The sequence below is a fragment of the Nesoenas mayeri genome (assembly GCF_963082525.1).
Source record: "Nesoenas mayeri genome assembly, chromosome: 9".
Taxonomy (NCBI): Eukaryota; Metazoa; Chordata; class Aves; order Columbiformes; family Columbidae; genus Nesoenas; species Nesoenas mayeri.
In genome coordinates, this window is record NC_137557.1 from 370,201 (window position 1) to 396,579 (window position 26,379).

The window sequence follows — 26,379 nt, forward strand, 5'->3', positions numbered from 1 at the left end:
CGTCGCGCGGCGGCAGGGCGGGACTTCCGCCGCGGCCGCCGAGCGGAGGCGCGCGCCATGGAGCGGGCGTAGGCCGCTCGGGCTCCCCGCGCCGGGCCCCGGCCCGCAGGTGAGCGCCGGGGGGGCCGCTCCGGGTCCCCGCGGTTCTTCGCCCCGCCGCCGGACGCCCCGGCTTCGCGGCGGCTCGGGAGCTGCCGGGCCCGTCGCCCCGTTGCGCAGCGCTTATTCGCCTCCACCCTTGAGCGGCGAGGCGGGGCCGTGCGGCCCGGGGCAGCCTGGCCCGGCTGTGCCTCGCTCACGGGGCCGCCGCTGCAGGGGGGAGGCGGGCGGGCCCGAGCGCTCAGGGAGCGGCGGCTCGGGGGTGGCGGGGCCGAGTCCCCGGGCCGGGCGGTCCCGGTGCGCCGCTGGCCGTGCCCGCGGGCGGCGCGGGGCTGACCCACCCCCGGGCTGGGAAAGACCCGAGAGCAGCTTCCCGCACCTGCGCGGCGCTGAGCTCCGCACCGTGTGAGCTGTGCGGGCCGCGGGTGAGGGTTCGGGTCACAGCGGTACAACGACATGAAACGCAAAACGCCGCAGACATCGGGCTTGGAGATACGTGTGAAAGTTATTGCCCTTACCTGTGTACCGCCTGTGCATCCTCTGCTTGTGCAGTTTCGGAAGGTGAACTTCACTGGTTATACTTTGACATGGCAGCCCAGAATACTTAGGAGGTTGTCACTAGGTTTGTGGCAGAACGAAGGTTTTTTTCTGGTATGTTCATATGATTTTTTGTGGTTGCTCTAAGCATTGTGATCCTGTTTGGCAGTAAAATAGACTTTAAGTTCGTTTAACGCAGATGTCAAAGTTAGTTTCTTTCCACCAGTGGGAGGGGAAAGAACATTTTCTGGAGGGAGTTGAAGCTTGAACATAATGATGCGGACAAGGAATTGCTTTGTGTTCTCTTCTTCTGTGAAATATGTTCCGAGGTGATTGAGATGCAAATTTCTGAACATTTGCTATTTATACCTACTTTTTGGAGCTTAGTTTGTGTATAGTTGCCAAAGGTTTTGAATATTCTTACCCTGTCTGTCCCAAGCCATGTAATTTGTTAATGACATCTGTTTTAAACGTGCTTGCAAGGCTTGTTCGTGTTACCCAGTGTGAAGCTGGTCTTTTGACGGGATGGAGCGGCTGTATCCAGAAGGACGTTTTCCAGTCAGGTTGCCTGTTCTGTTCTGGGAGTCGGTGTATTGCTGTTAAAAACACTGTGTGTTTCATAACCCCTCATTATTAATGCAAACAATGCTGTTAATGAGCTAAGAGGTGGGCAGGGCGCTCTTGGTGTCTGGTGCAGCAGGTAGATCTGCCTGTTGTGCGTTGTCAGGTGTGTGAGCTCATTTCGCCATCCTTATCTTCAAGTGGGAAGGGACATTGTACCCTCTTCCTTTGAAAGTGTAAGGAGAAACGTATTTTCTGTTGTACATACAACCATACCAGTGCTGCCTTGTCTTCTGGGCAGTGCCTTGTCTGATCCATTCCGGGACAGTGCGTTTGCCCCACGTTCTCCTTACTGCTCGTAGGTGCGCTGTGATGACAGCACCCCTGGGTTTTCCTCTCTCAGTTCTACCTGGTGATCCTGTTCAGTGGAGGGATGCGGCTCCTGGGCCGAGGGCGAGTTCCAGGATGCGGTGGGAAGAGACGCTCAAAAGCCCAAAGTTCCTTCTGGAGAACTCTGACTGTGCGTACTGGAAAATCAGGTGTAAAGTGCTGAAGGTTAATGCAGAGCCAAATTGAACTTCTTTTCTGTGGTTTACAGCATAGTCCTTAATTACACACACCTATATTTCTGTTTGCTGTAAGCTGCCTCGTTCCATTAGGAGTGCAGTCTACAAATGAGCGGTGGAATTTCAGGAACTATGAGGCTTTTTTGCTTGCATTTGAGGCGATGGTTCTTGAGCCCGGGAGAACTGACAGGGAATGCTGCGCTGTACGTGCATGTTTGCAAGGACAACTTTAATTTCGGTATTTTCTGGCCTTGCTTAATACTATTTTAATGCTTTCTCTGTGGTCTAAGGTATGTGCTGAATTTACTGTATTGGTTACAATATTGCGATAGTTTCAAGTGTATTGTTGCTTCTGTCATATTAAAAATGATGATACACTTTTGAACAGCTGCTCTTCATCCTTCCTGTTTCACCGATGGCGTCTTTGTCCAGGCAGACTGAGAGGAATTGGTAAACCTTAATTTAGAAAGAAAAATTCATGGATTTCATAATTCATTACAGGTTCTGTAAATGTAACTTCTGCTGACTAGTAGAAAGTTTCACAAAGCATTGTAGTGCAGAATGACCGAGTCAGAGTCATGAGAACTGTTTTTGAAAATATCAGCTGCTTCTTCCCGTTAGTAATAGTGAATTTTAGCTGTCTTCATGTTAGTGTGAGTTTAAACCCAATCTAACTATTTGCTTTAGTTAGTGTTGAAGACTTTGGATTGTGGGACAATGCTTTCTGCTCAAAAAACCCACAAAGGGTGGGGCAGGAGTTCTTAGTAATTTCTCGATTCTGAAAGAGAACGTAGTAGTCTTGTCTGTGATTTCTTTACCGTTTTCAGAATTAAATAGCTACGGTCAAATGAAAACAAATCCACCTGGAACCGTTTGAATGAGAAGCCTGAATTTGGAGATTTTCAAGAGTTATACAACTGATTTGCATGACCTAATTGACTTTGTTTGTGAAGTACTTTTAATTCCTCCAATAAAATAAGTTAGAGGCAATCCAGATGTTCTGATAACAATTATATTAAGCACATACCATCTACTTTTAAAACTTGGCCCTGAATTATTTCAACTGTTATAGTAATATTGGATCATTTCAAGTAATTTCTTGCTGTGAGGCCAGAAGAATCACTAGAGAGACTGAGTCATCCATCTGTGGACCAAGCAATTATTTTAAGTTCAGCAATGGAAGTGCTTAGATTCCGTGACCAGTGTGGTGCTTTATTTTGCTCGTGTTGTGTTCTGAAGCAGAAGGTGCACTGGATCACGTGGGTTTTGTTGGGTCTGTTGGAATTTTGAACATTGGATTTTTTAGCTCGATCACGTTTATGCTTAGAAGGGGAATGAGATATTTTGTATGTCGCTGTTCTGAGGAGATTGCGCGCACAGCCAGGCGCTGGGGAGGCTGGCACGGAGTCTGGAGCTACTCTGCAGACAGCTGTGCTTGTGGCTGCAGCAGCGGCACCCCCGGGAGCTGGGGTCCCGCTCGCCCCCTTGGGCTGTTTCTGCAGCGGGGACCAGGGGGGTTCCTCACCTGTGTCCCTCAGTGCCCACGGGAGCTGGGGTCTCGCTCGCCGCCTTGGGCTGTTTCTGCAGCGGGGACCGGGGGGGTTCCTCACCTGTGTCCCTCGGTGCCCACGGGAGCTGGGGTCCTGCTCGCCGCCTTGGGCTGTTTCTGCAGCGGGGACCGGGGGGGTTCCTCACCTGTGTCCCTCGGTACCCACGGGAGCTGGGGTCCCGCTCGCCGCCTTGGGCTGTTTCTGCAGCGAGGACCGGGGGGGTTCCTCACCTGTGTCCCTCGGTACCCACGGGAGCTGGGGTCCCGCTCGCCGCCTTGGCCTGTTTCTGGAACAGGGACCGGGGGCCTGGGAGTATTACAATTAAGCATGTCTAAAGATGATTAAGATAATGGGAATGTTCATCCCTGTATACTGCTTGCATTGCTGTTGCTTGCCAAAAGCGTGAGGTGTTACTGTTTGAATCTTGGTGTGTTGTGTGTGTATTCCCGTGGCCGTTATGTGCTCTTAGCAAAAGGGACGTCTGTCTCTAAAATAATGGTATGAATTAAAGGTAGTAGTTTCTCAAAAGTCAGTCTTGCATATTCTTTGGAAGGTAAGTTTTAGCCCCGTAAAACGACAGAGGAAAAGATTTGCTGTGTGCCCTGACTCTTTTTTTTTTTTTTTTTAGGTATTAAATAAAATATGCTGTTGTCAATAGGAATGCTGATGTTGTCTGCCACTCAGATATACACCATTTTGACTGTTCAGTTATTTGCTTTCCTGAATCTTTTACCTGTGGAGGCAGATATTTTAGCAGTAAGTATAAGAATATTTTTCTATATAGATTAAATCTCTGTGAAATTGAATCTTCTTTTAAACTAATCTATTAATGAATCGGTACAGTCTGCTCGGGATGGAATTGCTTTAACAGTGTAGCTCCAGCAAAAAATACATTGCAGGTTTTCAGGTGAGCTCATAGATGCACCGTGTGAGCTCAGGTGCCACGACGGGGAAGGCACCTGGTTCATTCTCATAGTCACTTAGACAGTCCCGGTCCGACCAGGCAGCCCAGAGCACACGCTGGCCTGGCTGAGCATCCCGTGGTTATTTGCGTTAGACAGCAACTGAAGTTCTGCTGATGGATGCCATTTTGTAGATTAATTGTATAAAAATCAAGTAAAATAGTCTTCTGTGAGTAGTATAATTTGTGTGTGTGCTGCAAGCCTTGTCAGTAAAGTTTTTGTATATGTTATGCCTATATATATGTATTTAATAGCTGATCATCTCTGCTGTCATTAAGAATAATTTTATTAGTGTGTAGAATTTTAAGTTTTCAGGCTCATAAGCAGTATAATGAACATAGTAGAGGCAATGTTGTTGCTGGGCTGTTTATTACCAAGTTTATATATTGTGTAGTTTGATGGAGGATGTTATAGAGCTTAAGCCACTGACATAAACTGTAGTCTCCATATTCTCTGCTAGTCACAGTGACATCTAGGAGAGCTGTTAGTGTCATATCAATTAATTTAGGAGAACAAAGTGAAAAATATTTGAACTAAGTGTTAAAATAAAAATACTTAAAAGTTTGTCGTAATGTGGGGTTGGTGAATGCTGAGTTATGTTACTTGGATCTTTGGGTTCTTCAGTTATTAATTTTGTAGATAAAAATGTTAAGCAATGCAGCTAGATAATAGCTTTGCTGTGGAGCTGGCATCACCGTTCTGTTGTGACATTTGGAACTGTTTTTCTGCTGTACCCTGACTTGCTCCCCTTCCTCTCTCAGCAGCCCCATTCTTCCTCTTTTCGTACAAACCCACTTCCTCCCTTAGAAAAGATTGGAAACAAACAAACAAACGAGCGAAAACACAAAACAAGAGATAACAAAAGCACCCAAACCAAAAACCTCCACTAACCTGAAGGGAAAAAAAGGGCATTTTGGAAGTTTTGTTTAATTTTTTGTGTTTAAGCATCAGTGTGCAGTATTCTAAAATCTGCTGAAAAAGGAATGTCTTTTATTCTTGGGTATTTGGAAGTTCCGGGTGTATTCTGAGAATCTCTCAGAAGTGGGGAGCAGAGAGCTGAACCAGGCGCTCGCTGGCACTGCGGGGGTGAGCGGGTGTGTGCACACTGACACGGGGAGCAGAGAGCTGACCAGACACCAGCACTGCGGGGGTGAGCGGGTGTGTGCACACTGACACGGGGAGCAGAGAGCTGACCAGACACCGGCACTGCGGGGGTGAGCGGGTGTGTGCACACTGACACGGGGAGCAGAGAGCTGACCAGACACTGGCACTGCGGGGGTGAGCGGGTGTGTGCACACTGACACGGGGAGCAGAGAGCTGACCAGACACCGGCACTGCGGGGGTGAGCGGGTGTGTGCACACTGACACGGGGAGCAGAGAGCTGACCAGACACCGGCACTGCGGGGGTGAGCGGGTGTGTGCACACTGACATGGGGAGCAGAGAGCTGACCAGACACCGGCACTGCGGGGGTGAGCGGGTGTGTGCACACTGACACGGGGAACAGAGAGCTGACCAGACACAGGCTCTGCTGGGGATGAGCTGGAGTGACACGCAAGACACACTCAGGAGCAGCTGTTGCACACTGTGTTGCGTGGAGCACGAACTGTGCAGACAGCTCAGACCTTGCACGATTTCATGGTTTAATCATTGCCTGTTTGGGGGGCAAAATTCCAGCGCAAGTGCTTGGTTCACCAACAAAATAATTTCTTTGTTACTGACTTGGGTGTATTTTTATGCTTTTGTGTTCTCAGGTAGTTGCAGCCTCAAAGGGGCATTACGTTTGTGTGGAGTCCTGTCACATGCATGTGAAGCGCAGTTGGTTATTCTTTAAATAGGGGTAACAGCATGTACGTTGATGCCGAGTGTTGCTCGGGCTGGGCTCGGGGGACGGAGGAGCCGCGGCAGCAGGGCTCAGGACGCGTGGAGGCGGCAGCGAGCGGCACCGGGCCCTGCGGGTGACACAGAGCGGGGAGCGGAGCAAAGCGGGGGTGACGCAGAGGGGCTGCCGGGGACAGAGCGCTCCTTGCTGCCTGCCCCCTGTCCTGCAGAGCCCCTGGGGACGAAGCTCCTTTGCGTGTTGCTCCTCAGGAGTTGAGGGAACTCGTGATGGTGTTTGTCTTTGAGCTGTAGTTCGAGCTGCCCTCTGAGTCTGGCAGTGAGGAAACGTCTTATCCCTCCGAGACAAACGTGTGTCTGGCTTCACTGTTGTGTAGGACAATCGGATGATACAATGAATAGACAAATATTTCTGAGTCGTTAAACTATTTAACAAAACTTACCAACTGGTATGCATTTGCGTCGGCTACTGTATAATTCACAACTTTTGCAGGAAACTGACTTTTTAAAAAATTTTAATAGGAGAAATGTTAGCACACACACAGTTTGCAGTTTTGATTGTAGGGATTGTCTGTCGATTCTGCGTGTTGTAGAGCTGTGACAGGCAAGACATGGCGAGGGGAAACAAGGCTTGCGCATGTACAAGGTCTTGGCAGGGCTCCTCTGTTTCGAAATGAAAGCTCAGAGTATGAAACAAAACTGAAGAGATCGCAGGAATTGAGCAGGGTTAACATATGGAGACTGTTCTTTGCCTACAATAACCCACCGTTTGAAAGCTGTTCTTCCTGTACACAACTGAATTTGAAGCAAAAAACATCACCTGAAAAACAAACCACCCACAACCAAAACCCTCTGCTCTTCAGATTTTTGCTTTTTTGGTTGTTTGTTGGTTCTCTTCTGCAAATATTGTGGTATTTGAATTGTAGGCAGTAGAAAGAAAGATCTAACAGATAGATGACTTAACCAAAGATCTATTACCTTCTCGTTTTGAGAACTAGGCAGGAGGAGAATGTGTCGCCATGTGAGTGGGAGACAAGTGGAAGAAGCGATTTTATGGTTTCGTTGGCATGGTCACCAGAGGTCCTATGTCTGATATAGATTTTAGTCTAAAAAATTACACAATGTTATTTCACTTCTGTTTATACTTGTGATTTATTTCTCTCTTGTTGCAAACCTGAATTTTCTTTAAAATTTATTTCTCTTAGTATAACCTTGAGAATGGAACCCAGACCTTTGACGATCTGCCCGCTAGATTTGGGTACAGACTGCCAGCGGAAGGCCTGAAGGTAAAAATAGTGATAAATTAGAGAGATATCTCCTGAATATATATAGAGAGGACTGTATCTGCTCAACACTTCTTCTGTGAGATAATAAAGATAAAAGTCAAATTAATCTAGTACGGAGGAAAAATAAATACAGAACTGATGAATCTACAGCTCAAGCAAGACAAATGGGGGCAGGATCTGGTATGAACTGTTGTCTGTGAATGAAGAGAGTTTTAGTAATCTGACCTTTTGTATGTAAGAGACAAGTTGCTGAACATTTCTAATAAATAAATACATTTAAAATAGCTGCATGATTGGGAGTCAAAGGCAAAGTGAGTTTGACAGACTGTTGCTTTCTCCGTGTTGATGTCATGTGTCGGTACCTTGTGCCGGTACTGATGCCAGGTACACTATCGTGGTTTTAGTTTAGCCCGTGTCATTAGCGAGAAAGGTGCGATAGCGCATACACACAGTTTTTGTCAGTTATCGGTGGCGGTGCCTTGCGCTCCAGGTGAAGTCGTGCTGGGATGGGTGGCTGCTGTGGAGACGCAGGGCCGCGTCCCTTGGGTCGCGTGGCGCTCCGCTCGGCCCGGAGCGGCACGGGCCGCGGTGAGCGCTGCGGTAGCGCCCGGTCTCCTCTGCACACGGCGCCTCAGGAGGGCTTTGTATTCACACCCTGAGGTTCGTCATGGGCAGAAGTGGCGTTAGAGCTGGATAGTTGTTCTCTGACTATCTTGAGAAGCAGAGGGCGATTAAGTGATTTGCCCGAGTAGTGAGCCAATTTAATACATCAGAAATAGATATAAGGAGCTTTGATTGTAACCTTTTAAACTATCGGACAGCTGTGTCTTAACTGAGGTGGATGTCATCACCTGTGTAGAATAATGAGTTTTAGTCCTAAATGTAATACTAAAACTTTTTTCTTTATTCGATTAAGATTTTAATTACTTTTAAAAAAAGATATGATACTGGTTGAAATAGGATGAAAATGTTATACTTTTGTAATTGGAAAAACTGTATTTTTCTCTAACTTTCTAATTCTTTACAGACATGAAGATTCTGATGAATCAAAATAAGTAGCGGTGTAGCTGAAATCTTGCCGTGATGTGGGACTGAGTTGACAATAAGAATTTATTTAGCTATTGTATGAAAATGTAGCGTATCTTTCCCTATAGCTGTCTGCCAGCCCTTTTGTTAACTGGAAGAGAACTGAAGCTCCCGTTTCTGTTCCTGTTTTCTAGGGTTTCCTGATAAACTCAAAGCCGGAGAATGCATGTGAGCCGATAGCGCCGCCTCCGCTGAGGGACAACTCCTCCAGCGCCTTCATTGTCTTAATTCGAAGGCTTGAGTGCAACTTCGATATCAAGGTAAGATTCTCGCTTTTAATTCTCCCCCCCTCTCTGTTTCAAGGTCTTGAAGATTTTACTGATGCTTCAGAAAAATACCCGTGGTGAAGAGCAGGCTAGATACGATGAGAAGGGAAGGCAGAATTTTATTGTCTGCAGGCAGATAAAGCAGTATTGTATATGAATTAGTTTCAGATTACCTGTTTGCGAGCCAGCTTACACGGCAAATAAGGATGGCGGATGCTGCGGTTTTATAATAGCAAGCATTCGGTAGCAGTATCAGCTTTTCTCGCCAGTTGGACTCTGCTGCCGGGGATCACGGGAGATTGGGGGATGGAGATGACCTAAAAGCACCCGAAATCTGCAGGCTGCTCTGCCGATTCGTGTTGGGTTTGCACAGCTGGGGCTGGTGAGGCTCCCAGAGCCCCCCGCGGGCATGGGGCGGGCGGGGGGACGGGCAGGATGGGGCTCGGGACGGGGCTCGGGACGGCTGCGGGGGCGCCGGGGGTGCTGTGAGAATGTTGGCGTGCGGCTGAGGTGGAGTGCTCTGTGTTACTTTAAAAATACAGCATTAGATTTATTTGTGCTATCAAGTGGTAATTTCTAGTTTACCAAAGTAAGGTAGTACCTTTATTTCCAATTACGTTTAAATACTATTTTTATTTACCCATAGAAAGTTTTTAATCCTGTTTTTAATACATGTAAAAACTGTCTATCTGCAGACAATAGCAAACGATTTTTCTGGAAAAATAACAGTTACATTAGTGTTAGAATAATGCTGTGATATCATTTTGAAAGCTGACACCTGGCTTGTAAGTGCAAATGAAGCTGCGGCTGTATCTGTAACCTCCTGGAAGCGTCTCATGTCTTAGGACAGCCAGGTTACTGGATTTTGAAGCCGCAGCCTTTCCAATGACACTCTGTGTGGCTCCCAGGTTCTAAATGCCCAGCGAGCGGGATACAAGGCGGCCATCGTTCACAATGTGGATTCAGACGACCTCATCAGCATGGGATCCAACGACAGTAAGTACAGGTATCACTTCTCTCTCCTGTTTGAAAACCATTTCACCAGCAGAGCGTGCAGAACAAACTCTGTGTAAAGGGTGGGGATGAGCTCTCACTTAAAACCAGACAAAAATGGAACAACCCCCGCAGCCAGCAGTCCTCCTGCTTGGAACAATTTGGAGCAGAGACGTTTGCACAGAACGTATGTGTAGTGTATACTCGTGTGTTATTTGTGGCATGGAGTTTGTACGTTCTCTGAGTGTGTCTTTTGGTTTTCCTTTAAACTCAAGTTCAACTGTTCCGGGCTACATGGTTAAATGTATGAGAGAGATTTATATGACTGATGTAGATAGCTGATGTGGTGTGAATTAAGTGGAAATACAGGCAAGTAAAGAACTACTCCTTTGGAAGGCAATCAGACTTTAAAATACGAGTTTTTAGTATTTGTTAGCGGTTTGGTTTTGTTGCACTGTTGTGTACGTTTTTCTGTTCCTTTGGGCAAACGCGTTCTGGTTTTGTATGATTACACGTTACATGTGCATGTGTTTGGCTTTTCAGTTGGAAAAACAATGTTTAGAGACCAGCGCACCATTTTCTGGTTGTTCTGATGCTAGCTGTTCTGATTTTAACCTTCCGTGGAGCGAACGTGTTCAGAACGTCTTGTAATATAGTCCAAATTTGGGTTTGGTTTATGGTATGTGTGTTTTGTCTACAGTGCGGTTACGACGTTCTTTGTGGCATTTTTTAGTTTTTTCCAGGTTTTTTTAACAAAAAAAGCCTTTCCGTGTGGAAACACCACGGAGCGAAGCGGGAGGTGAACTCTGAGCCAAGGAGACGCGGCTGGGCGGCCCCTCGGCCCGCGGGAGGCGTTTTGGTGCGCTCCCGGCCGCGTGGATCCCCGTGGGTCCGGGCTCCGCTGGCGCTCGGGCCGGGGGGGCCACGTGGGAGCCACTGCACCCCGAGCCGGCGCCCGCGGGCGTGCAGCGCCGGGCACGCGCAGGTGCACACGACGAAAGCCCAGGAGAACGTTTTCTGGAGTATGGGATTGATTTTCGATAATCTGTCATTTGAGCTGCATCTCTTGAGCTTCTTACTATTGCCTGCACTAGTGAACAGGGAAGGGGAGACAGTTCCATCGAGTTTCTTAAGGCTGAAGTAAAAATGTGGGATTTGTTCATTCTTTCTTTCTTGTTGACCTTTTCTAGCCACAGCTGTTCCCAGTGTGTTCGTTTGTATTTAGGGTAAAAAGGAGAGAAGAAAGGTGTATGATATTTACAGGAAGTCAGTGGAGCTGTGTGGCTTTGTCAAATCTCTGAGTGCGAATCATGCCCTGGTTCAACTTCCTCTGATTGTAGCTCTCTTTTTTGTCTAAATATTGTGGTTTTATGCTCCCTTAAATATTCCGTTAAGAATCTTTATTTCTATACCTGCCATAAAGTCTCTAGATATTCGGTAGGAAAAACAATACCATTTCTTATATGAGCTAAAGATATAGCATGCATGTGTATCAGCCTGTATGTCATTACATTAAAATATGTCTTCATGTTGCGATAGTCTCATGGCATTCAAGATTTATGTCTTAATAGTGCCCGTAGAGTCTCTGCGTAATAACGGCTTTATTTTCCTGCTTTTTGTACAGTTGAGATTTTAAAGAAGATTGACATTCCTTCTGTCTTCATTGGCGAGGCGTCCGCGAATTCTCTTAAGGAAGAGTTCACTTACGAAAAGGGGTGAGTTACCCCCACACAGTTGTGTTATTTCTTGCATTAGTCATTGCCTCTTTTTACCATCTGTGGGTTTCAAACAGGACGTTGCGATAGCAGAGGCTGTAGGTGTTCCTGGTGCAACCTGGTGCTGGGCGCAATGGGCAGAAAGCATTTCTGAAATTAATATAAATTGCTTTCATGCAAGGGGGCAACCATATATTTGTCAAGTGTTACTCCTTTCGTTTCCATGTAGCATTAAACCCTTGTTTAGCTGCTGGTCTGGGAGCCACTGGAATGTTTGACACAGTATCTTTTGATAGTCGTGTTATATTTTTCTCATTCTGCTATCAGAGCAGCTATGAGGTTGGTTTCCTGGTTGCTTTACATTTGTTTGTGGTTGAAGTCAGTAAGTAGATTTGACTCCAAAAATATTCTAAGAAACATTGTTTTATCCTTTTATTTAATTGGCTTTACGTTATGTGGATATGGGATGATTTTTCTGTGTTGCACACAGGTAGGTGTTCCTTTAGTGTATCTAATGATAACCTTTTATTTTAATGTTTTCTTTCATTGTGTTTATTCTTTAATTCACCGTTCATTAATTTCTAACCTATTTAGAAAGCGTTATCTTGTTCTCCCCACAGTGGCCATGTTGTGCTAATCCCAGAGTTCAGTCTTCCTTTGGAGTACTACTTAATCCCTTTCCTCATCATAGTGGGGATCTGTCTCATTCTCATCGTCATATTTATGGTAAGTTCCTTCTTTTAATAACATTTTTTATTTAAAACAAATGGTCATAGGACAGTCCCTGGGGTTGAAGGAGGGGATGCAGTGATGGAGCCGGCAAAGCTCGGCGTGCTGTACCTGTGCCGTGCTTACCTGTCGTCCAGTACTGTCTCAGTACAGTAGTCAGGTGCGGAGTTTTGGCACAGGGCTATCAGGAGCCCTTATGGTGTTGTCCCTGGAACGTAAGTGCTTACAGAGACTTAGTGTGCATACTTTGGCTAAGGCCATTTTTTGTTGTTTGTTTGTCATAATATTTGAAAAATAATGTCCTATCATAGGTGCTGTGATGAGGAACTGAACAGAAACAGCGTTAGGAACTATTCAGAAACTTTAGCATAGCTGAAGAGAGCAAGTAGCTCTGGCTGGAGCCGCCCCTCGCTCCCCCCCAGACTGCACCTCGGCACCGCGCAAACGGGCCCGATCAGCACGGGGACAGCTCTCTGGAAGAGCTGAAACTGAGCAACAGTGGCCGAACGGAACGAACCGTGTTTTGCTGTGGAACGTGCCATCCCGCCTCAGATTGCAGAAATGGCCATTTTTTCTTTCTCTTTCCAAAAAAAGCTTGTACATTTTTGGTTTCAAGTGCCATGGTCATAGAGAACATCCTTTAGGCTTGTTTGGCTTCATCCTTGAGTCCGGGCAAGGGAAGAGGTGATTCAGTTCGAGCTGAGGTTCCCTTGTGACTAACTCACTCATAAATCAAAACTTCTATTGTTCTCTTATTGTTTCAGCTTCTGTTCATGCTGTCTTATTTATGTCTGTTTCCAGATCACTAAATTTGTGCAGGACAGACACAGAGCGAGAAAGAATCGGCTTCGGAAGGATCAGCTTAAGAAAATTCCTGTACATAAGTTTAAGAAAGGCGAGTAGATCGTTCTTTGTCTAAGTAGTTAGACTCTGTTATTGCTAACACCAAAACACCTCTAAATTTGAGGGGGTTTGTGGTTTTGGAGATAATTTTGAGTATACTTGAAATAAATGTTAGAGTTTGGAGCGAAAGCACACAAAAAGCTTTTGTGTGCATGACTCCGTTCCCCCTGGAGCAGAGGAGTTCGAACCTTTCGTGACTGGAAGCAGAGCAGGCACCACGTGCAGACTGTGGCTGAGAATTCAGATGTTGCTCAATACACCACAAAATCAGTGCAGAAATTCCACAGGGCTTTTTTGTGCTCCTGCTGGCAGGGACCACAGCAGGCAGGCGCTGGGCGGCATCGCTGCCGTTATCTGGAGCTCCCGCCGGCACGTGGGTGTCCAGCGCGGCGTCCCCAGCCAGGACACACACGGAGCTGCTGCGGGGGCACAGGGGCCACGGGAATGACCCGCGGCTGGAGCAGCTCTGCTGGGGACGCGCTGAGCGCTGTCTGTTCGGCTGCAGAACAGAACCTCCGGGAGACCTTAGTGCAGCCATTCCGGACTGAAAACGGGCCCATAAGAAAGATGAGGACAAACTTTTGAGCAGGGTCTGTTGTGATGGGTTAAACTAAAGGAGGGAGATTCAGGCTGGACATGAGGAAGGAATTGTTGCCCCTGAGGGTGGTGAGAGCCTGGCCCAGGTACACAGAGAGGTGGTGGATGAACTATCCCTGGAGACATCCCAGGCCAGGCTGGATGGGGTCTGAGCACCCTGAGCTGGTGACGATGTCCCTGTCATGGCAGGGGGGGAGCTGGGGAGGTCCCTCCAACCCAAACCAGCCTGTGATTATTTGTCTGGGGGGGCAAACCGTTCCCTCCGCAGGGTTCACTGAACCTGGCTGTAGTGGCCCGTTGGATTTAAAATTAACTCTAGAAAACGATCTTAAACCAATATAGCTAATATTAATTTTATTTCCTCATATTGATTCTCTATGAAATCTAATTAGAATTAAAAATTTTAAATGTACTTTAAAGAGAAATTTGCAAGGAAAAGGTTCCTTTGAGAAAGTCAGTGTCTTTGTCAGCTGATCGTGTGCAGCTGTAATAACTGTCTCGGAATTACACGACTAAGCACCAGTGTATGAAAGTACCTTATTGCTGTTTTCCCCATTGTCTTTGCTTGTTGCTCTTGCACACACGAGTTGGTGGGAGCTCGGTCAGACACAGTAAGTGCCCCCGGCTGTGGGTGCTCAGCACCCGCTGCCATCAGTGGCGCCTGAAAAACACACACAGAGCGCTTGTTTTTTCAATGAGGATTCCAGTTTCTTTAAGCAAATGATCACTTTGTATCTACTGCTATGGAATTAATCCTTTACATTTCTTTAAGTCCTTTTACTAAAAGGACAAATTGCAACCTGCGCCGCATCCAAATCTCTTTGCTGCACCGAAGGAGCTTTGGGGCGGTAGTTCCTCGCAGAACGGGTTCCGCTGTGGTCACGGGGAGCCGGGGGAGCCGGGGCCTTCTGGCGGTGTGTTCCTAACAAAGCGAGCACAGCAGCGCCACAGCCCGGGCCGTGTGCCTGGAACCCCATCACTAACAGTTCCGAACACCCTGAGGAATAATAGCCTGGAATAAACATGGGTTAGAAATGTTGTGAATTGGTATGTATTTTCAGAAATATATATTATTTCCAAGCTAGTTTAACTAGGCCAAGACTGAAAATATCATAAAATTAGTGAAGATGATGGAATGCTGTGAGAGAGACGCTGTGGGCATATCGCTAAGGAACCAAAAGGGAACAGAGCTTTTTTTCTCCATCGAGAGCTGGAGGTGTTTGGGTCCTAAACGAGTGCTTGGAAACCTGAGGAGGGGTCCGGAGCTCGGGAGCCGCCGTCCCGTTGGCCGTCGCGAGTGGGGCTGTGGGGCGCTGCGGCGCGGGGGGAGCTCAGCCCTGCACGGGCAGCTTGGGAGCGCTTGGTGCACGAGTGGAAGTGAGACACAAGTGTGTGTCACCTCAAGCAAACACCTATTTCTAGGAACCGTGTATTGATTTATTTTATGTACATATCTTTATATGCAGATTGATACACGCGATGGAGCAATAGTGTGAAACAGGTGTATCTCAGTGCCTTTGAAAACCTGCTCCAGACTAAGCGCAGTTCTGCAGTTTACTGTGGATTCCTAAACTGATTGGTTTTCCCTGCAGATGGGGTTATAACTCATGTAATTACTGGTCACTCCTGACCCATGACTGCGCAGTGCAGCTACGCCCCAACACACAAATAGATCGTAAGGTCTGCCCAAGTCTGTGCAGTTTTCTCTTGGCATTTTCCATTGTTCACAAGTGCACACGGATGCGATGGGTAATTCTGCATTTCTGATACTGTGTTTTTAATGTACCAAGTAGTCAGGAGATAACTGTGCTTGGTGAAGAGCTGCCACGGTTTCAGGGCTGCTGGGACCCCTGGCAATCCCCGGGCCTGGGGCTGCTGGGACCCCGGCAATGGTGATGATTATTCTGCTTTTTACCCCGTCGTCTTCGTTGCTGTTTTCTGCCTGAGTTTTCTCCAAACTTAATAAGTGAATCCTATATTTTAAATACTTGTATCTTCTCATAAGAACAATAGAGTATTAGAGAGAGCAATTAGAGAGCGAGCATTTTTTATTAACCCGAAATGAGCTGCAGTCCTACCGGGGAGAGGAACGTAGCACAGTAACCACGCAGGCTGGAGGGCCGGTCCTGCGGGGCCGGGAGGAGCCGCAGCGGGGCCCCGGGGGAGCAGCCGGGAGCCCCGTGTGCGCTGGGAAGGGTCCGTGTCCGTGGGCTGCGGCTCATTTCTCCCTCTGTGCTGCAGGAGATGAATACGACGTGTGTGCCATTTGTCTGGATGAATACGAAGACGGAGACAAGCTCCGGATCCTGCCGTGCTCTCACGGTAAGCGGCTGCGTCGTACGTCTGGTGTTTGTAGGAAAGCAGCTCTCTGAACCGCCATGTCTGAAATTCCCCAGGGATGTGTGTATTGATTGATTTACACAATTTATTTTTGCTAATATGCAGAAATTTATATACAAATTGGGAAAAGAACAAACTTTGTTCTCATCTTTTTAAAAGCAAGAGAGGCCAGCATTCCCACTTTGCGTTTTTCTTTAGATATACACATGAAGAAAATCTGGGCTTGGCACTGCCCCCAAACGTCTGTTTAACAGGGAGCATGTTCCGGTTACTCGTTACATTAACAGGCTTTCACTGTTGAGATAACGAACCCGTGCAGTGTCAGTCAGGATGAGTGCCGCGGGGATGGAGGGTGCGGTGTGCCCCCTGGACGCCATGCTGTCCGTGCAGTGTCAGTCAGGATGAGTGCCGCGGGGATGGAGGGTGCGGTGTGCCCACGGGCCCCGCAGCCCGTGCAGCACTGCGGTGCCTGCGCAGCCCGTGCAGCACTGCGGTGCCTGCGCAGCCCGTGCAGCACTGCGGTGCCTGCGCAGCCCGTGCAGCACTGCGGTGCCTGCGCAGCCCGTGCATACGCAGCGCTCCGCGAGAGCTGTGTCTGCTGCTCACACACGAGACGGGATCTGCACACCAGAACGGGAAAGTTCTGGAGCTTACACCTGGAAACCTGGAACAGACGCCCAGAGCATCTCTAACTGGAAACATTTCTTTGATCAAAGCTGTGTGAAATCTGATCACAGAGCCGGGGCTCGTCCTTGCTGGCCTGAGCCCCTCTGCACCTCCCAGCCCATCAGCCGGTTACAGCCGTGTGGGATGGGTGCAGTTTTACGCGGCTTTTCCTCTGGGAACTCGTGCTCTGCCCGGGCGCTGCTGCAGGGCGCTGGAGCCCCCGGTGAGCCGTGGGGCACGGCTCCTGCAGGGCACTGGAGCCCCCGGTGAGCCGTGGGGCACGGCTCCTGCAGGGCGCTGGAGCCCCCGGTGAGCCGTGGGGCACGGCTCCTGCAGGGCGCTGGAGCCCCCGGTGAGCCGTGGGGCACGGCTGCTGCAGGGCGCTGGAGCCCCCGGTGAGCCGTGGGGCACGGCTCCTGCAGGGCGCTGGAGCCCCCGGTGAGCCGTGGGGCACGGCTGCTGCAGGGCGCTGGAGCCCCCGGTGAGCCGTGGGGCACGGCTGCTGCAGGGCGCTGGAGCCCCCGGTGAGCCGTGGGGCACGGCTCCTGCAGGGCGCTGGAGCCCCCGGTGAGCCGTGGGGCACGGCTGCTGCAGGGCGCTGGAGCCCCCGGTGAGCCGTGGGGCACGGCTCCTGCAGGGTGCTGGAGTCGCCGGCGTTTTCACAGCCGCTTGGTCCATGTGGCCCATTGCGGGACTGCCCGGGCAGTCGTTCACACGGTTGTGTCCCGTGTCCGAGATCCTCATCTGTGCGGTGTTTTACACATGAGGATGGACAGTCTGCGTGCCAACAAATGTGCAACTCAAATTCTCCGTACGAGTTAAATTCTAAAGTTCTCCCGTGTTACCAAACAAATCCAACTGAGCAGGTTTGCTCGTCCTTTTCGCTTGGATGATGATGTATTTTGTTTGCTAACAGCGTATCACTGCAAGTGTGTGGACCCGTGGCTGACAAAGACCAAGAAGACGTGTCCCGTGTGCAAGCAGAAGGTGGTCCCGTCGCAGGGGGACTCGGACTCGGACACCGACAGCAGCCAGGAGGAGAACGAGGTGTCCGAGAACACGCCGCTGCTGCGGCCGCTGGCCTCGGTCAGCACGCAGTCCTTCGGGGCGCTGGCCCAGTCCCGCGCGCCCCAGAACGGGACCGAGTCCTCGGACTACGAGGAGGACGACAATGACAATGGTGACAGCAGCGACGCGGAGAACGGCGCGGGCGAGGAGAGCGTGGTGGTTCAGCTGCAGCCCAGCGACGAGCGGGAGCTCAGGGCGGCCCACCCCGTCTGAGCTCCTGCCGACGGGCGGTTCCTGAGGCGAGACTTACAAACCTTGATGTAGGGAGTATCTTTTAATCTGTAATCCATTTGGTTTCTTCGGTAGGAGCAGCGTTTCATGTAGTAGTATATGGTTAAATCATTACGGATAGATTTACTTTTGATTCAGGTATTCAGTCACGTTCCGTCTTCTCAAATGAACAGTTTAACTGGACTTCACAATGCTAATGAATAATGTTAATAGTTTATATCGATAGAAGTATCACACAAACTCTAAATGTATCTTGTTGAAATGGGATTTATCTGGAAGTACTTTTCTCCATTTTGTAGCAACAACCGGGTCATACCGATAGCAATATTTATTACATGTATGGTATGTCTTACCCCTTAAGCCCAACAAAAATGTATCTGCATGTTTGTATAGTTTTCCTAAAACTGTCACCACCACTGAGAGAAAAACGTAGAGCAGATAATATTCTGTAGCTGGTGTATCAGAACAAAGAAGCCCCAGCTGTGTCTCAAGGCGGCGATGCGGAGTTTGCCCCGGTGTCCCAGCTGGAGCGGATCCATCCAGCAGCTCCTGCGACGAGGAAACGCGGAGCACGTGTTCGGCTCCGAGCGGTTTTCAGGGTGAGATGCCCCTGAACACGGGATGGCCTCGCGGTGCCACGGAGCAGCCTGGCTGCCGGGGCGGCCAACCGGGGGCTTAGTTCCGCATAGAAAACAACTTCAGATAAGTATTGATCTCGTATACCTCCCACTAAGAGCGTTTTGTGCTGCACTAGTCTGCTAAACCATGTATATAGAACAACTGTTCCAATACCTGACTGAAAACAAGTGCTTCTAACTGTTAACAGAACTCAGTACTTACCAGTGTATCATGAGAAAAGGAGATGCTATATAATACCTCTGTAACTATGTAGAAAGCAAAAACATACATATAATCAGAACGCAGAGATTTTTTATATGGCCTTGAATAAGGAAAGCTTGAAAGAATGTTAATAAACATGTTTTCCACTTTAAGTATCCAAAGGAATTTATTGATCTGCATTACACTCATCATGTACTCTTCTGCCTTTATTATTGAGGTTAAAGTGCCCCAGGGGCTGGGGCTGGGGCTCGTTATTCTGACCTGAACAGTGAGCTGCAGCCTGGCCAAGGAACTCAGGTGAGGGGCTGTTTGTTTGTTACCCCTGACCCGACACCCCTGGCTACGGGCAGAGAATGGTGATTTCTCAGCATGAGGCGCAGGAAAAGGATCATAAAGAACGATGCATCTTCGTGCTACTGCCACCAGCCGTCCACAGGGTTACTGACAATCTGTATGTTCACCATGTAAAACGCCACTTCTGCTTGCGTATGTCTAGTTAAGTCTAAATGTGAAAACTGGTTTCTGAAAACTTATTAAGCTAAAAGGTGTTTCTTAAAACAGGTTCCAGCTGTTCCTGTGTTGTGTGTTCATTCAGCATTGTATTCTAGGCACCCAGAGCACCAAGCGGTCCAGAACCACGGGCTGGGGTCCCCTCGCTGGCGTGCTGTGGCGCTGGTGTGGTGGTTGCTGCAGTGGCAAAGAGTAAAATGATGCTTGTAAGTGGTTCCTCAGCTGCTCTTCTCCGTGCTATACAGAGAAAATGTTGCAGAAAGGACATTCTGTTTCCATCCCAAATACGCTGTATGTTTGTAAGAAAGCTGTTCCCTTTCTACATTTCCTAATGGTATTAGTGTAAATTTTACTTGAGCAGGCCTTGGCGCTGAACGGTGCAGTGACACTCCTGCCACACTGCCCCAGTGCCACAGATACAGCTCACGCATCTGCCAGTGCCTGTGAGGATGAAAATTAAAGGAGGAATAGAAATGCTTGGGAGGGTTGAGCATCTCTTAGCACTTCTAAGCAGAACTTGTATATTACATTAAAACTTGCTGGATAAATGTGTCTCAAAAGGTAGAAAGAGAACCGTGGGTTTCCCATGGGCTGTGACGGCTGCGCGGTCCCCGTGAGCCGCGGGGTTCCCTCAGCTCCGCGGCAGCTCTGCCTCTCCGCGCGGCTCTTGGTTCTCCTCATCTCTTTAAAACACAAGTGTGAGCTCAGCTCTGATGTCAGTTTATTAACCCAGCCTTGAACGAGGACACAGGCTGCAAACGAAACACAAATGGGGCGGGCAGGGCAGGGCGCTGATGGTGCGGGGGCTGTGGCCGTGGGGAGGCGCAGCTGGAGCAGACAGCTGTGCGCAGCTGCTGAACCGTCCGCCTGCAGGGACCGACAAGGTACAACCCTGAGGGCTGTACAGGTCGGGCTCCCTGCCACCGTGTGCCAGTCCTTGGCCAAATCCTGCACGGTACAATTGGGAGGTGGGGGGTGGAATAAGGGCTGGGTGTCCCCAGGGTCACCTTCGTGTCCCCCCGCAAAAAGCTGCAGGCAGACAGCGCGTACAGTTCTGAACGGGGTTTAGATACAGAGCAGAACGTGGATTCACACGCTAACACAATTTCACGGGGGAGCTGAGAGCTTCGCATCCTCTGTACTGGTCACTACCAAACGTAAACTTGCTGAGGGCTGGGGGCTTGTTCTCGTCTGTCCAAACGCTGGCACTGAGCCGGCAACACGGGCAGGACACAACCCGGCACCGAGGACACCGCGCGGAAAGGGTCTGGGTGACAGGAGCCAGTGACGAGCGACGGCTGGAGATGTGGGGGAGAACAAAGGCTTTCGAACGGCGCCAGCCCTGGCAGGAGCAAGGCCCAGCTTAGCTCAAGACTAACAGCTGTGGTTTGGGCTTCTCTGCCTCCGCCGCCCCCAGGCTCCCGTTTCCCCAGAGCCCTTGGGAGCCCTCGGCAGCAGGTGCCCCAGCCCGCGGTGACACAGCCCCCCGCTCGCTGGGTACGCGCGTGGCGGGGAGCCCCTCTGTGGAGCCCCATGAGCGGCCAGTGAAGAGACAAGACACCGGCTTCTAATTCCAGAAGATGTGCCCCCCAGCCTGCCCGGCCCGCTGCAAGCCGCGCCGGCACCGGAGCTCTGTGCCGGCACCGGAGCCGTGGGGACGCCTGTGCCCAAAGAATCACCAGCAGCCTGATTTCGTTTGGTTGGAATAAATTTATTTCATCTGTCTGTAAACAAGGTGTTTTTAATAGTTATGGCATTTTTTGAAATGCATATTAAATCAGATGAGTTAGACTGTATCCCAGATGTAACAAAGTGCAGGGAAAGAAATGGACAAATCAGCAACAAGAATTTGTTTAAATCTGTACATTATCCACAAGGCCCAACAACAGAAGCAAATACTAGAATGTCCCTAAGCAGTGCCATTCCAAAGAAACCCTCCTAGTCGGTTAAAATCCATCTCACAATAGCAACAGTTCATTTTTTTTTTAAACAATAGTATGGCACAGAATACATATTAAAAATCATCACAAGACAGCCAAGTCAGTCATTCCAACAACACCCTCTCCCACTATTCCTCTGACCACGCTCTGCAGCTCTCTGTGGAACGCAGCGCCGGGCTGGGGTCTGGTTACAGCCGCAATGCCGGGGCAGGAGCGGCAGCGGCTCGCCCGCGGCTCCGCGGCCGAATGAACGGCTTCAATTTGAAATGCATCGTTTGGACACGGGTTTGCGAGCGCGGCCGCGGGGAGCGCAGCGCCCGGGCCGCCCCGCAGGGACGCTGCGCGGCCAGACCCAAACCCGGGAGCGCCCACAGCCCCAGGCTGCACATCCAAATTGGTCCTACGAAAACTGAAACAGACACTCCAGATGGTTGTGGCGGGACTGGGTGCCCGCGGGGGCAGCCGTCGCACGGTCAGCTACAGAACAGGGGCTGGCAAAAAAAAAGTGCCTGTGCTATTGCAAGGATGGAATGTCCGTGGGATGGCGGGACGGTGGTGGTACGGTCATGGGAGGAAGCGCGTCTGTACCCTTTGCAGTTTTGTGATTGCACTTGTTCAGCAGGACGAGCTTCAGACATCGTGAAGGAAGAATAAGAGACTTAAGCCTACAGTGAAGTGCAATGACAAAACCAGCGTAACATTAATAGCTTTTGAGTGGCAAATTGGTTAAACAAACCAGGCACTATAAAAATGGGTGTGAGCAAACAAACGTGGATTAGAACAAAGAGGGACAGAAGATATGCATGCACTTCTTTCCTCCCAACCGCGCTCCGTGAAAGGAAGACTCGTGTGTCATTGCTCAAAGTGCTGAAGAGGCATCGATCAAATTAGATTGTACAATCGGCACCTTGTTTAGTATTCGAGTTGTTTTAGTTGTCAGTACCACACTAATCGCTAAGCCAAAGCGAAGCCTACACTTGGCGCATTCCCCTCCCGAGAGTTTCTCAAGGTATCATGCATATCTCTGTGTGCAGTGATGGTGCCAGATACGGGACGCGGTTACGTACAGCGGTTAACACAGGAATGAACGGGGGTCTGGGACAGCAGGAAATGGGGAAATAAAACCCACAAACTACCATCTACAGTCTGGTAGCACTGAGCACAATGGGTGGCGGAGCAGAAGCTGCTCGGTGACGGGGAGAGGCTGCTCAGACGTCAGACCTCCTCAGGTACAAAGCCAGTTCATACGCTTTCTTGTTGAGTGTCCCTCCATGGACACCTTCCTTTCCCATGACTATAACCAATGCTGGAGTACACAAGGAAACAAAACAGAAATGAACGGAATTAAAGAAAAAAAAGAAAAACAAACCCAAACACCTTTCCCCACCAACAAAGGGATACAAAGGAGACACAGGTTCATACCCCATCACCCTGCATTGCTAATAAAGTTTCCAGAATGTAAGGTTTAAAGCTCACCACCAGGAAAGTTTAATAGCAATCTTCCCCTAATACTTAACAGTCTGCCTAGCAACTAGAACCCAGAGTCTCTCAAGTATTTTGCCATTGAGTATGCCTTCTTATTCAATCCGCCTCCATGGACCCCTTCTTTGCCCATTACAAAGACCAAGACTGAAAGAGAAAAGAAAAAAGTTTTAAAAAGAGTGTGTTAGACAAGGAAATCACGTCAGTTTTAGGCAGTGCAATAAACACACTCAAGTTCAAGATTTAGTATGTGGGTATCAAGCTCGTTTAATGGGACTTTTGTAAAAATACAGAGGCAGACAGGGCTGGAGGAGGCGCGAGCTGTCCTCGGGGCTGCTGCGCAGCGCTCTGAGCCCTAAGAGGTCGCTGCTAAGAAAAACGCCACCAAGCACCTCCAAAAAGCATCGTGCGCCTCTCCAGCAGCACCGGCCAGGAAAGCCGCTGCACCTCGGAAAAACAAGGGCACGAGGGGAGGTGCTGTCACGGACAACGGCAGCAGGACACGCAGCAGGGCTGCGAAGACCAGAACGGGAACGCGCCCGCGCTCCGATCCGTAGTGCTGTGAGAACCACAGTAACTGCCTTGGGACCAGCTAAAAGCCCACGGGGTCAGACTTGGGCTGAGACTTTTCACGCCACAATGCAATTACAAAACAGGCTATTGGTTTAAAACAAAACGCAGGAGATTTCGCTGCTGACCCTGTGCTCCCACGCTGGTGAAGCGCGGGTGGAGCGCAGGTGGAGTGCGGGTGGAGCGCGGGGCGGACAGCGGCTCCCAGCCCGCAGCGGCTGCATCGCCGGACCCCGGTGCGCTCACCGCCAGCGCTCGCGCCCCCCACGCTGCTCCCTGCGCCTCGCGGTGACAGCTCTCACGGCTCTGCAGACGCTCCTCCTGGAGCGCTGGCACCCAGCCTGGCCTATAGACAAATTCTGCTCTAGTTTTGGTCTTACAAGAAAAGCCCATTGCTCACCAATTTGCTCCAGTGCCAGCCAAAAAAACGTTAGGCCAGGTATTTTGAACAGTCAGTATTTCTAGGCACATTTTTTACATGCACACCTAGTGCCTTCCTCCCAATGGGTTTCCCCAGAAGTTAAAGGAGGAGCACGAGGAGTAGCTGTACCAGCATAAAGTGAGTTTCTCAATGATACCAAACTGTATGGGCTTTTTTGCCTGAAGACAAACTTCAGAGAGCTCGATAGGAAGTGCCAGAAGAGAGCGTAAAACTTGTTAAAAAGTAAGTAGGAATAGCTCATACAAGGAATTCACCTCTTTGCAGAATAAACTTCTCATTGAGAAGCTGACAAGGAAAAGCTAGTTTCGCTACCAATCATTAACAGATCCCTGCCCTAAGCTTTAGATACCAAGTTATCACTACTGGGTAAGCCTGGAGCCTGGAGCCGCAGTCTGCTCCTTCCTGCTGGTCAGATGCGTTTAACCGTTTCGCTGCCCAGCGCCTGGCTGCGATCACAACTGCGCTCCCCAGGCAAGTCGGTTAGCGAGCCAGAGCGCTGCCACCCGCCCCCGCGCAGCGCTGCCCGAAAACGGCCGCTGAACGCAGGAGGGTGGTGTTCTCCGCAGCTGAAGCCTGTGCTTAGGGTCGCGTTCCTAACTCAGTGATCTGAAAGTGAAGAAAATCGCGCTTACCTCGGCCAGCTCTGCCTACAGCAACGTTGTACGTTGGCTCACCACCTTGACTCTTTGTCCTGATGTCCATTGTGCAGTCGCCATCGACATACAGGCTATCTCTGATCACAGAGCACTTCTTCGCACCAAGGGTCAGACCATTGGTGAAGAAACCCTCTCGGTCTTTTCCTACAATCATATCTATTTCTACCGGCTGTCAAAGAAAGAAGTCCGCAGTTAGCTCAGCACTGTTGCGTTTCTTTATTTCTGTTCAGCAAGCATTCTGTCTGGCGTCGGGAGGCCGGGACGGCGCATGTCCCGCTGCTGCCCGCAGGAGCGCTCCCGGACGGCGCTTTGTCAGCGGCGCGCACCGCCCGGTCCCGCCCGCGCCGGCCGCCGCTCCGCAGGGCCGAGCCCGCGGGCAGCTGGCCCGGGCCCCAGCGCGCCCGCCCGGCCGCTCTGCGCTGCGGGCCCGCCCGGCCCGGCCCGGCCCGGTGTGCGCGGGGGCGGCCCCGCCGGGCCCGGAGCGGCCGCGGGGGTCGGGCGGCGGCGCGGCCGGCGCGGGGGGGGGGCGCGGGCCCAGCCGCGGCGGCGCGGCCGCAAAGTGCAGCGTCACGGCGGGCCCGCTCCGCAATCACGGCCCGGCTCTGCGCGGCCGCCGCGGGCCCCGCCCGCCCGCCCGCGCTGCCCCGGCACCGGCACCGGCACCGGGCCCACGCCGCCGCGGGCCCCGCCGCGCCCGGGGCGGGGCACGGCATGGCACGGCACGGCGCCGGCCGCCCGGGACAGGCCGCGCTGCAGAGCGCCGCACGGCCCTTATGTAACGGCGGCGCGGTCCCGCAGCGCCGGGCGGGCGGCGGGCGCGGGGCCGGCGGGCCGGGGCGGCGGCGGGGGCGAAGGACGGGCGGGGCGGGGGAGGGGAGGCAGCGATCAATGGCAGTGCGCCATCTTGGCGGTGAAAAACATGGAGCCGGCGGCGCGGTGGGCATTCACGAACGCCTCCTACGCCGCGCACGTAAGCCTCGCCGCAGCGCCGGGCCCAGGCGCGGGCGGCCCTACGCCAGCCCCGCCGCGCGGCCTCTCCCGCCGCCCCGCGGCCCCCGCGCCGCCAGCCCCGCAGGCGGGCCCCGCCGCATCGGGCCGCAGCCTCCGCCCCCGCCGGCGGGAAGGGCCCCTCTCCCGCGGCGCCGCCGGCAGACACAGACAAAAAGGCGGCCGGGCCGCGCTCTCTCCCCCGCCGCCTTCCCCCTGCACGCCCCAAGGTGCCCCCGTCCCCCGCCCCGCCGCTACCGGCCGCGCTCGCGCTCCCGCCGGGCCGGCGCCGCCGGCGCGCTCGCCCTTCCCCGCTCCCGCCCGGCCGCCGCCCTCACCGTGATGCTCTGGAAGATGCCGCCGGCCGTGGCTGCCCAGACGTACTTGGCGTCGCAGTAGCCCACAATGGCGGCCTCCTGGCAGCAGCCATCGCACATCAGGTTGTCCACGTAGCTCTGCCAGCCGGCCATCTTCGCGCGGGCGGCGGTGGGGGCGAGCGGGGCGGGCGGCGAGGCGCGGGCCGGGCGGCGGGCGGCGGGGCTGGGCGAGGCGGTCCCGTCCCTCTGCTCTCGCTTCTCCCTCCTCGACGGCGGAGCGGAGCCGAGCGCTGCAGCGAGCGGCGCGGCCCAGCCCAGCCCTCCGCGCTGCCGGCGCCGAGGGGCGGAGGGGAGGAGGGGCGCGGCCCGGCACCGCCCCCCGCGCCGCCCGGCTCCGCGCGGCCGAGGCGGGAACGGCGGCGGCTCTGGCCGGGCGGAGCGGCGCGATGCGGCGGCAGCCGGGCGGCGGGGTCCCGGTGCCGGTCCCGGTCCGCTCGGCGGAGGGGTGCGGCGGGCCCGGCGGGACGGGAGAGCGCGCGCTGCGCTGCCTCAGACCGCGCGGGGCAGCGGGAGCCGGCGGTTCGAGCCCCGAGCGCCGGCGCTGCCGCCCGCCCGCGATGCCGCCGCCTGCTCCGCCCGGAGC

The 26,379-nt window shown here is 51.7% G+C and overlaps 2 protein-coding genes across 10 annotated transcripts; one reads left to right on the plus strand and one right to left on the minus strand.

The window, feature by feature from the left end:
* Window positions 1-20: 20 nt before the first annotated feature.
* Window positions 21-18,972, plus strand: RNF13 (ring finger protein 13; the record flags this gene model as incomplete). 8 transcript variants are annotated; one of them, XM_080349612.1, is made up of 11 exons in its annotated part: window positions 21-109; window positions 3,942-4,069; window positions 7,318-7,398; window positions 8,619-8,744; window positions 9,659-9,746; window positions 10,487-10,765; window positions 11,368-11,458; window positions 12,079-12,184; window positions 12,989-13,082; window positions 15,929-16,009; window positions 17,610-18,972. In XM_080349612.1, 10 exons carry the CDS (start codon window positions 3,956-3,958, stop codon window positions 17,972-17,974), a joined length of 1,425 nt encoding a protein of 474 aa, XP_080205738.1. In that variant the 3' UTR covers window positions 17,975-18,972. The 8 variants fall into 8 exon arrangements, with proteins under 8 accessions (XP_080205738.1, XP_080205742.1, XP_080205741.1 ...); XM_080349615.1 differs by lacking the exon at window positions 21-109 and adding an exon at window positions 333-660; XM_080349614.1 differs by lacking the exon at window positions 21-109 and adding an exon at window positions 646-750.
* Window positions 18,973-20,785: 1,813 nt separating this feature from the next.
* Window positions 20,786-26,058, minus strand: PFN2 (profilin 2). 2 transcript variants are annotated; one of them, XM_080349846.1, is made up of 3 exons: window positions 25,758-26,058; window positions 24,409-24,601; window positions 20,786-22,588 (listed from the first exon to the last, which is right to left on the minus strand). In XM_080349846.1, the coding sequence occupies exons 1-3, from the start codon at window positions 25,887-25,889 to the stop codon at window positions 22,491-22,493; spliced, it is 423 nt and encodes a 140-aa protein (XP_080205972.1). In that variant the 5' UTR covers window positions 25,890-26,058; the 3' UTR covers window positions 20,786-22,490. The 2 variants fall into 2 exon arrangements, with proteins under 2 accessions (XP_080205972.1, XP_080205971.1); XM_080349845.1 differs by having other exon boundaries at window positions 20,786-22,911.
* Between the last annotated feature and the right edge of the window lie 321 nt (window positions 26,059-26,379).